This window comes from Amphiura filiformis, chromosome 11 (genome assembly GCF_039555335.1).
Source record: "Amphiura filiformis chromosome 11, Afil_fr2py, whole genome shotgun sequence".
Lineage (NCBI taxonomy): Eukaryota > Metazoa > Echinodermata > Ophiuroidea > Amphilepidida > Amphiuridae > Amphiura > Amphiura filiformis.
In genome coordinates this window covers 2,767,549-2,782,756 of record NC_092638.1, presented here as the reverse complement: position 1 = coordinate 2,782,756, position 15,208 = coordinate 2,767,549, and the positions used below count along the sequence as shown (strand labels likewise).

At 36.3% G+C, this 15,208-nt stretch overlaps 1 protein-coding gene across 1 annotated transcript; it reads left to right on the top strand.

Annotated features, from left to right (window-relative positions):
• Positions 1 to 502: 502 nt before the first annotated feature.
• On the top strand, positions 503 to 14,155 carry LOC140164345 (peptidoglycan-recognition protein SC2-like). The gene is made up of 4 exons (XM_072187618.1): positions 503 to 563; positions 1,852 to 2,052; positions 12,006 to 12,154; positions 13,987 to 14,155. The coding sequence occupies exons 1-4, from the start codon at positions 503 to 505 to the stop codon at positions 14,149 to 14,151; spliced, it is 576 nt and encodes a 191-aa protein (XP_072043719.1). The 3' UTR covers positions 14,152 to 14,155.
• Positions 14,156 to 15,208: the final 1,053 nt, after the last annotated feature.

Here is a 15,208-nt window from a genome sequence, read left to right as displayed (position 1 = left end):
GCATAGTCCTTATAATAACGGTGGACCGCCTAGATAAGTAAATGATTGCAAACCAGTGAAAAATACCCCAAAACTCAGTCAGTGGAGCTCCGCCCGTACATGTCAATAGCGTCATTATCGATTGGATTAGTCGTCCGTAGCGGACAATTCGATCGCTCATTGGATTAATATTATCACGTGGTAAGAAATTTGGACAATCGATTACTATAATGGTTTAGTACTTCATATTTCGGCTGAAAAGGTCATGGTGAATTTGCCGTGGACAAAACTGCACTATGCTCACAAAGTATTGCTGCAGTCTGTAGAGTGCCCCCGAGAGCTACCGGGCCCACAGATAAAACTGAGGTCCACATATTATGCAGTTTCTTTCCCATGTCCATTATAGTTTCCCTATGGAGCGGACAATTCTGCAATGTTGCATGATGGGAATGATTACATTTTGCGGTTTTTGGCTAAGCTGGAACAATTTATCACAACAGCATTTAACATAGCGTGTATCAAAATGTTGGGAGCTAGGATAGCACTGTTGGTTTGTTTCGCTGTTTTCTTCGTCTGCCATGCAGGTAATATTATGATGTAAGGATAACCGAGTCCAGTGCATATAATACGTGCAAACAATCACACTTGACCATAGGTCTGCGTTCTTTGACCGTAGGCCTCATTCACAAACTCACGGTCAAGTATGATACTTTTATGTTATGTATATTATCTAGGTATTAACATCTGAAAACTAGGAGATAACGCTGACGTATGCACCGTGGCACTTTGTAATTATCTATTATACAACTCGCTAACACCAATTATTAACAATTAATATAATTTGTAAGTTTTAGAGTGTCAATTCGCCATAGAAATAATGATGAAACAGGATTAATTGCCATAGCGAGATTACACAATTTTTGAATGTATTGCTCTGCACTATAAGTAGGATACACTCGTCATATGTGTATGTGTACAATAATACGGTTCTTTTCAGAGACACTAATCCTACAGGTGCGAGTGAAACATAATTATGGACTCAACATACAGAGCTGTACAGGTTGATTCAAAATGAATAAACGTATGTTTGTGGCGCTTTTGTACGAAATCCGCTGTAAATGTAAATATCATTGAAAAGAGGAGGTTCCGAACGTCTAAAATAAAATATAAAAAAAGATTTGTTGTATTTGCTCACACCAAGCCCGAGATTTGAATGAAACCAACCATTTTTGTAGCTGCACACGGTTTCACTGAACATTGTGTGTAGTGAATTGATTGATATGGCGCTATATTCAAATGCAAAATCCACGACAGTGCTGCAGTTTGTATGAAAACTCGTGTAATTCATAGTCTTCCGGGTGGTCCGACTAAAACTTGCCTGGGAAATGTTGCGAAAGGGTTTACGTCTTGAGCTGCTGATCGATGGGTCCATTTGCAACGCATACCTAACTCTGGCAATTAAATTACTTGTGATCTTGCAGTCTTGCGGACCATGAAGCTTTAGCCTGTCGGATCATTAGAGTCACATGATTCGAAGCTTGCCTACATTCTTATATCGCTTACTTACATGTACTTGATATCCAATCACCTGTGGGAAACTGAAGACGAAAGAGACGATGGACTTCACGCGGACTCCTAGTTTCATGAAACTTTGTCACCATAATTGAAATCCCATATTGTACTTGGCTCCTTTCTTTGTGTGCAGTGCAATACATGGTGGTACAAAAACAACTTTGCCCAATTTCAAAGTTATCTCAAAATTTAACAAATCTGTTTCGAACTATTGTTGACAATTCTTAACGTCCATCGTTCTAAGAGTATTCGGTGACTTTTATACGTGTTTTTCTGGTTTTATTTATATTATTCAAACAGATGGTCAAGCTAACCCATGCGAACAAGTTAACATAATCAGTCGTGCCGAGTGGGAAGCAAGGGAGCCTAAGGATATCGAGATCTTACCGGGACCAGTCATGTACAGTTTTATACATCATACTGCGATGGAACAATGTTTCACCCAATCAGACTGCAGTGAAATGGTACGAAGTATTCAGAACTACCACATGGATTCAAATGGTAGGTAAACCTGTGAGAATGATATGTAACATGTCAAGAAGTAGAAGTTACTGATGGCATTCTTCACAAGTGATTACACCAACAGGACCGTAAGCTCCTTACGATCTTATTGGTATTATGCCTTTGAAACCCACACTCTCTATGTGTGGTGGGCCATCAGCGTAACTATGCCACCGCATGCTGGTGGGCTAATATCACACAATGTTTCAATCCATACTTTTTGTGGGCCAGGAACTGCTGGTCTTAGGTTGATCATCCATAATAATATTATACTTGCGACGGGAATGGCACTGGAACGTGGCATTCAAGGTAAAGACTGATCACAGGATATCGCCAACATATTTCAGTCAATATACCTTAAAACATCTACTTCAAATTAGTACCTCTGCCGAACGCTTCAGTCTACGCAACTATTTCAGTCTACTCAGCCTTTATATTCTATGACATTGAGTTGTCGATCTGCTGAAAGTAGCGCATATCTATGGCGAACCATTATTTAGCTACTTCTGCCACTTTCTTACACGGACGTTTCACACTAATTTTGCTGAATCCTAAGTCGCAACCACTGATGGATTGATGTTGCAATGAACCCTCGGCATTCAACTGCACAAGGATAGCATGCTACTTTCCATGCTCTGCCTTCTCACTCTGATCTTAGTTATGCGTATTTCAGCACGTGCTCCTGTGGATGTTATCCTCTCTTCTAATGACACTTGCCGTTCCGACTCTGACCAAATGACAATATCTGGTCGAAGGATTTGTAATGGCAATGGCAATCTGTGTCGGCAAGCCACCACTACCTTGCAGGTCTGTTGTTGCCTTCTATGAATTACGCTATAGAGAGAACACCTCTTTTCAGTGAGCTGCTACCATTTGACATAACTGCCTAGTGCCAGATCTTTAGACTTCCTTATGTACTTTCGGCACGTTGTTGTGGTACGAAGTCAACATCGTTTAGATGGTCAAGCCCTTCGAATACGCTGCACACCTTTCCACCATGCGAGACAGACTTACCACCATACCTGACGCTTAGCTTAGGTTAGCTTGGAGTAGGGAGCAGATCATAGATAGATCTGTAAAGATGCTGAAGGAACCTGACGTTCAATCAAAGTAGGTGCGTGTCAGTGGAACAGTCCAAAAGCAAATGAAACCAATGCAAGATGAGACAGCAGAAGACACACCGGAGACATTGTGAACATCTTACAAGTCTTTAATAGCCGAAACTGCTGAGGAAATACTTGGAAAGGCAAAACGTCATCCCAAGGCAAGTGGATCAGTAACGAAGTGCTGCAACTTACTGAGTAGAAAATTAAACTGAGAAGAGAATAGGCTTTACCTTCCTTGGAGTAAGAGGACTGCCATTTTGTTCGGGATATTCATGGATATGTCGGTGACCGGAGTTTTTGGAAAATGGAACTTGGTGTGATAAACATAGGATCCCAGAGTCTTATGATATACTGTGTCAAACAGTGTCATCAGACATGATAGTGAGGAGCAATTATATCATAGACGCATTAATACATAATTGGGCTGTGATACCCCATAGCGAATTGCTACAATCAAGGTAACCAATGACTTCGAAATACGCGTGATGACAAGAGTCCTGTCAAAGTACGAATGTTTCTGAACTGTTCTTCAACCGTTAGGGGTGCGACAAAGTCCCCCAACATGAGCATAGTTTTTGAAACATGGGGCCTGGTGTGATCTGAGAGTCTCATGATGACGATTTTGCATGTGTTAAACAGTGTCATCAGAAAGATTGGGAGGAGCAATATCCTTGACACATCTGTATAATTATGAAGAGCTTGGTTGCAAAACCCATAGCAAAGAATCAGACCTTTTCGGATAACTTCCCGATAGTCACCGGGTAGACACCGGCAAATTTCACATGCAAATTAGATAGGTAGCGGGTGACTACCCGATAATTTTTGGGAAACCATAGTGGATACCTTTCAGGCAATAGGTACCGGATGACTACCCGATGACTGTTTTGGGAAACTAGCGGGTAACCACCCGGTGACTTTTTTGGGGAACTGGCGGATAACTACCCGATAACTTTTCGGGGACCTAGCGGATAACTTTGTTGGTGACGATATACCTGGTGACCTCTTTTGAGACTTCCTGTTGACCTTTTGGGGAATGCAGAAATACAAATACATGAGTATGCACAAATGTATTAGACAATTTAGCTTATTATTTGAATTGTAGTTTTTGGAGAAATACAACTGGACCTGCAGTCATGGCAGTGTGCTATCTTGCTATTAAGAAACTTGAAAGTGTACAATGTAATTGTAGTTATTGTACAGAAATATTCTTCTGATTTAATTTGGTTCACACCTTTATAAGGTGTATACATTTCAATTAATGTACAACCAAATTGTATATACATGTATTAGAGTACCTAAATGTGATCACATTACTAACACAGCCTATATAATTTGTATATCAAATATTATAATTTATTTACAACAATAGCTTAAACATAAAGCTTAAAAGTTAATTGACACATTATAGCTGATGATTAGTAATTTAATTGGCATTAATTTACTGTCAACATAATGTACATGTATGATTTACTAGAAAAGATATAAACTAAAACACTCAAATGTGTTAGGTACATGTACATAGTGTATAAAAGACTGCATCAATACAAATCATTTCATGCAAATTTTCCTACCTGCATTGTCATTTGAAATCAAGCATTCAATGCTTTATAATTTCTACAGCATGTTCCAGATTAATTAGTAAACATCTTGTAATGTCCTAAATGTAAATCCATACATTTTGGACCACAAATAACTGAATATTCTGCACAAATATATTCCAACTGCCAACAGCTAGCTTCTCCATTTTGAATTCATTCAGTGACCTTTGACCATATACCCACCCACAATACATTCTTAAGATGCTTAATGCTATTTTCAAGGTCAAATTAAAAGCGGATAACCACCGGGTAACTCCTGCAAAGAATCTAAGTTTCTGGGAACCTTCTGGGTAACTCATTTGAAATATTTGAGTTTTTGGGAGACTTCCGGATGTCTACCCGAAAACTTTTGGATAACTTAATTAGGTATCCGCAAGGTATCCGCTAGCGGGCACTTTCGGATAACTCTGGAAAAGGTACCCGAAAGGTTTCTGATGACCACCGAATGGTCATCGGGTGGTCACCGGGAAACTTTTCTTTTTGCTATGGGAAGCCTTTACATCTACTTTTTGAGTTTTTGAGAAAAACTGCTAAAAGAATAGGTTTGGTGCCGTTTTCAAGCTTTCCTATTTATTTTAATAATAATAATAATAATACTTTATTTTTTATATTAGAGTCATGCGGTAGCATGACCAGCAAGTTTTAAAAAAAAACGACTGATAAAGAAGAATAAACAGATGCACCGCAAGACTATATTTACACGATTAGAGTCATGCGGTAGCATGACCAACAAGTTTTAAAAAAAACGACTGATAAAGAAGAATAAACAGATGCACCGCAAGACTATATTTACACGAAACAAAACGCTATTGTTCTATGATATTTTTCGCTGGGTACAAAATATATCTAAAACCATGCTAAATCTTATTTACTGTCCAAAGTGTAATATTTTAATAACTCATTAATTCAAAAAGTTACACCAATCTTACAGTTAATCCGATTGTTTGATAATAAACAAACATTCTTGTTTATTTCACGCGGTATTTCATAGCCAAAATTAGTGGCAAATCATACTGATATCCAGAATCTTTCGTCACTGCTACAGCCATACACGGCTGTTACTGTCGTAATTCCTTTTGAGATTCACTTTCAAAATATACCCTAGCATTTTCCTGGATACCCTACATACAAATTCTGGATCCCATTCGCCAAAAAAATCAAGTTTTCACAATTCTTTTATTCTTTCCGGACCACAGCATACATTCATATTAATAAATACTCCACTTTCACACGTCGTTATATCGGGACGTCCATGTGGCGAAGTGGTTAAGGCCATGGACTTCTAATCCACTTAAGAAGTTTTGCTCAAGTTCGAAACTTCCCACCACCTTTTTTTTTAAATGTTTTATTAACCAATTTATTGTCATAAATCAAGAATAACACCATTTCGAACATTCATTGCTATTGTGATATTATATTTTTTTTCATCAAACAAACATGTTTGATTTTTTATTCACATGTAGGCCTAGGGCATACGTTCACCATCCAGATGCTTTCACCATGCCTGACGATCATGATATTTTAGTCATTTAAAACACATTTATCAGTGGCTCTGTTCACAACTCACATTGAAATTATATTTGGAATAAATATTATAAATTGTCACAAATTAAAATCACAAACCGCGAAAGATCGCCAACAACTGCCGCCGAATATTGTTATCCAACTAGATTTCCCACAGGGATATAAAGAACCACAAACCGCGAAATTTGGATATTATATACTAGATTGCCCCGCAAATCAAAATCACACACCACGAAATATGGATATCCAACAAGCTTAAACTATAAATTAGCTCCAGATAGAGGGCAGGGCTTGATACGGAAAATTAAAATCACGAACCGCGAAAGATCGCCGACAACCGCCGCTTAATAGGGATATCCAACAAGGGCTGCAAAGAACCACAGACCGCGAAATTTGGATATCCAACCAGATTTCCTGCAGGCCTATCGATTATAAAGAACTACAAACCGCAAAATATGGATATCCAAAAAATTAAAACCACAAACCGCGAAAGATCGCCAACAACTGCCGCTCAATATTGATATCCAACTAGATTGCCCGCAGGGCTATAAAGAACCACAAACCGCGGAATTTCGATATGCAACTATTACCCCACAGGGCTTCAAAGAACCACAAGCCACGAAATATGGATATCCAACAAGCTTAAACTATAAATTAGCTCCCGATAGAGGGCAGGGCTTGATGAGGAAAATTAAAACCACAAACCACGAAAGATCGCCGATAACCGCCAACTAGATTGCCTCGCAGGGCTACAAAGAACCACAAACCACGAAATTTGGATATCCAATTAGATTGCCCGCAGGCCTATCGATTATAAACAACCACAAACCGCGAAATATGGATATCCAACAAATTAAGACCACAAACCGCGAAAGATCAACAACAACTGCAGCTCAATATTGATATCCAACTAGAATACCCCGCAGGGCTATAAAGAACCAGAAACCGCGAAATTTGGATATGCAACTATAGATTGCCCCACATAGCTACAAAGAACCAGAAACCACAAAATATGGATATCCAACAAGCTTAAACTATAAATTAGCTCCCGATAGAGGGCAGGGCTTGATGAAAACCACAAACCACGAAAGATCGCCGACAACCGCCACTTAATAGGAATATCCAACTAGGTTGCCCCGCAGGGCTACAAAGAACCACAAACATTAAAACACGATTATATTGCCTACTCGGGGCATTTAGACGCTTCCGTAGTATAGGCTTAAATATAATGCGCATTTACCAGTTCCGACTTGAAGTAGGCCTAAATCGGACTTACTCTCTGTGTCTCTGTGGCATTGTCAACATTGGGTGTGTGTTGTTCATATTTACATTTTCTTTACATATTTACGTTGCCTTGAATAAAAATATATTAAAATGTATATTGATCATTGTGTACGCCTCTTAACATTACAGTCACGCATGACAAGCAAGTTTTAAAATAAACGACTATAAAGTTTCGTTTAATTATTTAATGTCATGAATCAAGAATTGCAACTTCAAACATCTATTTTTCGTTTTATTCGTTTTATGGAGCACTTCCTAACCTGATGACTTTCCAAGCTTGGAGCTGCTTGACTACATTCATAAAAAGAAAAGAAATCTACCAAAAAAACGTTGACAACGTAAAGAAATCAACAAAAAAAAAAAAACCCACCTCGGCTCACTTTTTGAAACTTGGTCCCATTTTAATTTTTAATTTTTTTATTTTATTTCAACAGAACACAGCGTTTCCAACAAGATTACAAGCCTACTTGTTATTTGCTTAATTCAATCATTAATTATGATTATTATGCAAGAACAAGATAATAACCTTTCAGGTCGTTCCAGAAAGCTTACAAATTAATATCGCATCTGCACATTAAAGATACATAACACTTCTGGAAATGTTTTAAATTTATATAAATATGATAAAGTTTAAATCAGTATACCTTTTACAAATGGGACCAAGTTTCAAAAAGTGAGCCGAGGTGGGTTTTTTTAAACTTGCTGATTTCTTTACGTTGTCAACGTTTTTTTGGTAGATAGCGCATTTACATCAAACAAGATCACAAAGCGCTGAACAATATTAAAACAAAATATAATAGTACAGATAATATATAAAAACATAATAAAAAGTACAGATAACATTATCATAAAAACAAATTAATATGAAAAACAAGATAATCACGAGATAATATAAGATAAAAGGAAAATACAACAACACCAAGATGGGTAATGCAATGAAGGAATGAATAATGAGCAGCAGAAGCAGAAACACATTGCACTAACCAACTGGCTAACAGCAAAAAGCAAATGATGTAGGCCCGCCACAACAAATTCACGAGAGAAAAAAACAATCAAAACTGAGCGGGCGTACACCAAGAGCAACAAACAATATGAATGAATAAAAAAATATATAACTGCGCAAAAAGAAACTGAAACTAACACCTAAAATGCAATCTGCACAGGAAACGGAAACACGAGAGCAAAGGCCACAAAAATTAACTGTGCAAAAAGCAAAAAGGAAAATATTTGAAGCAAAATTTACCAAAAAATATATAGACAAAAACCGTGATGGGAATTGCAAAGGAAGAGGTGAACGAGCAAGAGAAAAACAATAACAACAATGCAATTACCATCGGGCTAATATAATAATAAGCAAATACCATCGGTCTAACATAATAATAAGCAAATGTTATTCTTTATTAATTTTATATCAAGCCTTTTGTGGATGTAAGGCCTTTTGCAACTTAATAAATTACCCCTTTTCTAGAAACCACCTCTGCAATCAAATTTGAAGCCATTTTTGTACTACTGTATGTAACTTGACTAATGCTTTCAAAATCAAAAAGAAAAATTAAAATATCTCAGTTCCTTTTTTAATTATGAATTTTTAATTAAATTCGGCAAAATGGTAATTTTTTAGTATTTCCGAAGCTACAACTTTTGTTAATTAAAATGATTTTTTCAAACATAGTGACCCAGAAACAGTTCCTTTGGTTTTAATAGTTAAAGAACATTCAAGGCTACTATTATACATAAAAATATTAAAACATACCTATTTTATATTCATTTCAAGTTCAGATTTCTGGAATTCCCTAATACAGGGTGTCCCAGAAAAAATTACCGGGCGAATGAATGTGTACGTAACTCGAGAAATAGACATAAGAATCCAAAAATCTTAACATCATCGTGTAGCCCATCTTATTCTGCCTCTTATACGCCAATTTTACTAAAATCGGTTGACTGATCGCGAAGAAATGAGCGATTACATAACGCATGCGTCAATTCACTTCATTCCAAGTTTTGAAAGGAAGATCATTCAACACAATGCACACTAGAGTGGTTAACTGTCAATGGGCTTCATATTTTTTTCTGTGAAATCATTTTCGTTCTTTTTAAACAATCTGTTTTTTGCAAAACATTTAATTAGGTTTTTCAAATTTGAAAACCTGCACGATATTGAAAATGAAAGCTTGCATGTAAGATGATGCTTGGTACTTGTAAATATATTTTTTCGTTAATGTTGATATAAATGTTGCATAAAGAATTATAAAGAATTCCAGCTGGCTTAAAAAATTCTCACACACATTAATGTTTTGAATATTTCCAAGAAATTGTAATGCAAAGCTTAAATCTTTAAAACTTCAACATTAATGTTGCTTAGTATCAAATATCACGCGTAAAGCTGTAAGCATTTGATCATTGTTATTCTTGGCTCAAATGTTGTTTGGAAAGTTAAAATATAACATATTTGTACAAAATAAAGAATTGAAGTGGGAAAGCTTCCAATTGCAGAAATCAAAGTTTTCTCGGACAAACTGTTATCATCTTCAGTGAAAGCATGAATAACATCCCAGCAAACACAAAAACGTTTTAAAAACGTTTTAAATAAGTTATATTTTGGCTTTTGGTGTAGGTAAAAAGTTTTAATAACATTAAAATGTCGGGTTATATAAAGGTCATGATAACGTTTTAAAACGTTTTGTATGAAAACACACTACAACAATATTTTTAAATGTTTTCAAAAATGTTATTGTAAACTATTTTTGCAAACATTTTGCCAAATATTGTGTCAATATTTAAATAACATTATGTAAAACTGTTTGAACCCAGCAAACACAGAAATGTTCTTAAAATGTTTTTTTTTCAAAATCTTTTAACAACATTTAAATAACGGGTTATATAAAGGTCATGAAAACGTTTTTAAAACGTTATTGAAAATATTTTGGGCAAAAATTTTTCGCAAAATATTTTTTCAACCCCAAAATAACATTCTGTTTAGAATGTTTTGTATCAAGTTTTCAAGAACGTTTTTGGAATGATATTAAAACGTTTTTATACCCTTTATATAACCCGACATTTAAACGTTTTCTGTAAAACATTTTTGTTTGCTGAGCAGTAGATTATCAAAAAATGTTTTTTAAGGTCTTAATATACCCTTTATATAACCCGACATTTAAACGTTTTCTGACAACCTTTTATAACCTTTTGCGAATGATGTCGAAAACGTTTTGTGTTTGCTGGGATAACACCGTCGGATTATAAAATAGATAATGTGGACTAAATTTAATAAGATTCACAAACTTTAGAAAGCGGTGAGCGAGTATGAAAAAAGCGCCTGTTTCTCAAACTTGGAATGAACTGCATTGATGCACGCATTATGTAATCGTTAATTTCTTCGCAACCAGTCAAGCGAATCAAAAAAAAATTTCATATGTGATGCATAACAAAATAAGATATGCGCCACATTTTAAATTTTGTGATTCTGATGTCTATTTCTCGACTTACGTTCAATTTTATTCGCTCGGTAATTTTTTCTGGGACACCCTGTATATCTCCGGAAGGGAAGGTGGTATGAAGGCCAAACAACCACCAAAATGTGTATTTTTACCCACACTATACTGTCATGCCAATAACTCAATTTCAGCCAGAGGTGGATGTAAGGGCTTTTGCAACTTAGCTCTTCATATAGACAAAGAAAATGTTCTTTGTCGCTCATGTTCTCATCTTCAAACATATCCCAGGATTCGTAATTGGCGTCGCCTAACAACCCAGGGCCTGACATAGTTAATTTCTATGGTCAGTGATGTTTGACATTATTCTGTAACATGATATAGCAGATGCGTTGAGCTTATTTTCCACATCAGAAGGTCCCACGGCCCTGCACATCTTAGATCGCCTTAATAAAAGTTCGAAGCCCTGTCATCAACAAAGGGCAATAAACCCGCGGTAAAGAAGTCCCAACGTCTGATCAACCGCGCTAATGAGTTGGTCTGACAGTATTGAACCATAGAAAAAGCTCGTTTCCGCCAAAAAAATATGACAGGTTATAACTTGCACAAATTTCTAGATACAGTTTCTTTTAGGAAGCAATAGTTAATTAATCATGAATATTACTGTCATGTTAATGGCATCATAGTTTCTCGCTTTCTGTTAATCTTAAAGTTTTGAAACATTTTAACGCTCAAAAACACCCAAAATCAATCAGAATTTTTTTTCAAAGTTTCATACCGAATGACCCTATCTTTATTCAGGTTGTGTACTGAATGGTCCCATATTTTTGTAATATTGTATATTTGAACTAGATGCCCCCTACTTTTAACATGCCCGAGGCACATCCCTGCCATTTCAGATAGGGAGTGCCTACCCGGGGTCTAACCACAAAGTAAAGAGCGGGGTAAAGAGAGTAGGAATGACATGTATGTCTAAGGTTGTATTTTCTGTTTCGTCCTAATACTCCTAGGTTGGAGCGATATCGGTTATAGTTTTCTAATTGGTGAAGATGGCAATGTCTACGAAGGACGCGGCTGGGATCGAGTTGGTGCTCATACCAAAGGTTATAATGACGTTGGCCTGGCATTCTCTATTATGGGGGATTTCACCAAAATATTGGTATGTTTTTATGTCGCTTACAGTTTATCCCTTACATATCCTGTGTCTTGAATAGCTACATAGCACACCACCCTGTGGTAATAAGAGGCTAGGAAATAATTCCTAATATCTCATACCCTAGTTTGTATGCCTTTATCTAATCTTGCCCCACTGACCACTTACTATTTAACACTTAACCTGTCCAAGAGTTTGTCCAGCGTAGGAATTATTTAGCCAAAGGTTATAATGACGTTGGCCTGGCATTCTCTATTATGGGGGATTTCACCAAAATATTGGTATGTTTTTATGTCGCTGAAATATTTTTATAACCTAACCTTTACTTTATATTTAGTTTTGTTTGTTGATTGATGCTCATCATTCCCATTCTATTCAACCTGAGTTAATGAGCTGTAGAAAGTTTTTGTTATTATATTTCGTTTTCTACATTATTAGTAGTGCAATTCTTAATCTGGTACATTGATATAATGGGCAGCGGTCCCACCATATCTCTGTTATCAGGATTGTTACTTTTGTATTATATTTATTACTATTATTTAATACCATAATTACGATATTATTATTATTATTATTATTATTATTATTATTATTATTATTATTATTATTATTATTATTATTATTATTATTATTAGCTATTATTATTATTATTATTATTAATGAAGAATGAGGCGGCCTATATGCTTCACCCTATCAGGGCGTAATACAATGCGAAACACAAATTAATATATGCGAGGATCGGAAATAAACGATGCAAGCTCGAGAAATTATAATTTAAATGGCGTGATTGGGGCTCGAGCAAACTGGCATATGAAAATATTGAGAGAGAAAAAATCAGGACCATTGTTCAGCCCCAATCACGCCATTTAAATTATAATTTCTCGAGCTTGCATCGTTTATTTCCGATCCTCGCATATTTAATTTGTGTTTCGCATTGTATTACGCCCTGCTAGGGTGAAGCATATAGGCCGCCTCCTTCTTCATTATTTAATATATAATTGGCCGCTGAGACACAATGAGAGAGTTATCATGGGGACTTAAGTTGAGATTGCCCGAGTACCGACTGCCGAACTCAGGTAGCACAGTGGTAAAGCTCTGGACCGGTAATCCAGCGACCGGGGTTCAATCCCCGCTGAGTCCTGATTTTTTCTCTCTCAATATTTTCATATGCCAGTTTGCTCGAGCCCCAATCACGCCATTTAAATTATAATTTCTCGAGCTTGCATCGTTTATTTCCGATCCTCGCATATATTAATTTGTGTTTCGCATTGTATTACGCCCTGCTAGGGTGAAGCATATAGGCCGCCTCCTTCTTCATTATTTAATATATAATTGGCCGCTGAGACACAATGAGAGAGTTATCATGGGGACTTAAGTTGAGATTGCCCGAGTACCGACTGTGAACTCAGGTAGCACAGTGGTAAAGCTCTGGACCGGTAATCCAGCGTCCGGGGTTCAATCCCCGCTGAGTCCTGATTTTTTCTCTCTCAATATTTTCATATGCCAGTTTGCTCGAGCCCCAATCACGCCATTATTATTATTATTATTATTATTATTATTATTATTATTATTATTATTATTATTATTATTATTATTATTATTATCATCATCATCACTATTATTGATATACTATTATTAGTCGGTCCACCAGTTTGCGGTGCAATATCGCGCTTGTTGTTCTTTTTGAATATGTTGATGTTCAGGAGGGTATTTAGAGTTTAGAAAGCAATGTTCCAATCAGTTTGTCTAGCTCAAACGTCAAATTGACCTGTATATAGTGTACTAGGCGGAGGCCTACTAAATGAAGTTACTTGCTAATTATTTTCTTTTTTCTCCAGCCCAAGCAAAATGCTCTTGATTTGGCTCAAAACATGATAGCATGTGGACTTCACCTAGGCAAGATTGAGTCTGATTACACCCTACGTGGACATCGAGACATGGGTTCTACTGCCTGTCCTGGGGACGACCTGTATGCAGAAATAAAAACATGGCCTCACTACTAAATCAATAATCTGCATATTCTTCAAATATATACTGTAAAATATATTTACGATGCATAATATTAACAATTATTTCAATTATTTCAATCGGCTCACAAATTTTGAATATATGCCCTTTTTAAGAAATGTGCCCGTTTTTGGGCGAGAAGCGTAAGCCCTTTTGCATATCCCACATTTGGCATTCGATTAAAGCCATGTAACATTTGATGAGGAGGACGCCCTTAATATTTTTCAAAATTCGTTTTCAAAATTCCTGTTCGTTTTATATAATCCCTGTACACGACGAATGAGCCGTAAATTCCTCCCCGGTCAATTTAGTTTTACTTCATGTAGAAAATATATATCATATGCTTTAAAATGGTATTACATTTGACTCAAAACGATATCCAGAAGCGGGATTATGGTTTGTTGAACTTTGCTCAACAAAAGGCTTTTTCGGTTCTACGTGTGTCTCTTTTTCAACATTGCTGGTAATAAAAATCAAACAGTCATAATTGGTGGTCATTTCAAATCATCCCCAAGTCAACGAGGTCCTCTCTTGTTAATTGTTGGTTATACATACCTAGACAAAATACAATGCTTTATAATCCACCACTTGAACAGGATTTAGGCAAAGCAAACAAAGACCAGAGCTATTTGAAAGTTCTATAGAAATAAGTAGAAGCTTACTATCCTCTTCAGTAATATGATTATTGATTGGTTTAAAAGATGTTTGACTAGCGCTATTAAAATCAGATACTTGTCGCACCAACTTGAGGTACCTATGAATACGACCTTCATGCACATTTTACACTATAACTCAGAATACAATTTAGGACATTTACGGCTTATTCGTCGTGTACAGTCACATATATAATTAAATAATCTGGATACTACGAATCAATCGTAAAGTCGGCCCGGTCAATTTTGATTGATTCATTCATTCATTCCCCGTGTTAAACGTAGACAAAAGAATGGTGACAGTTTACAACACAAAAGAATCTAAATCCTGACCATGACTTGTCTCGTTGGATTCGTCTATAATGCGCTGGTATTAAATAGCATGGATTGTTCCGATTTG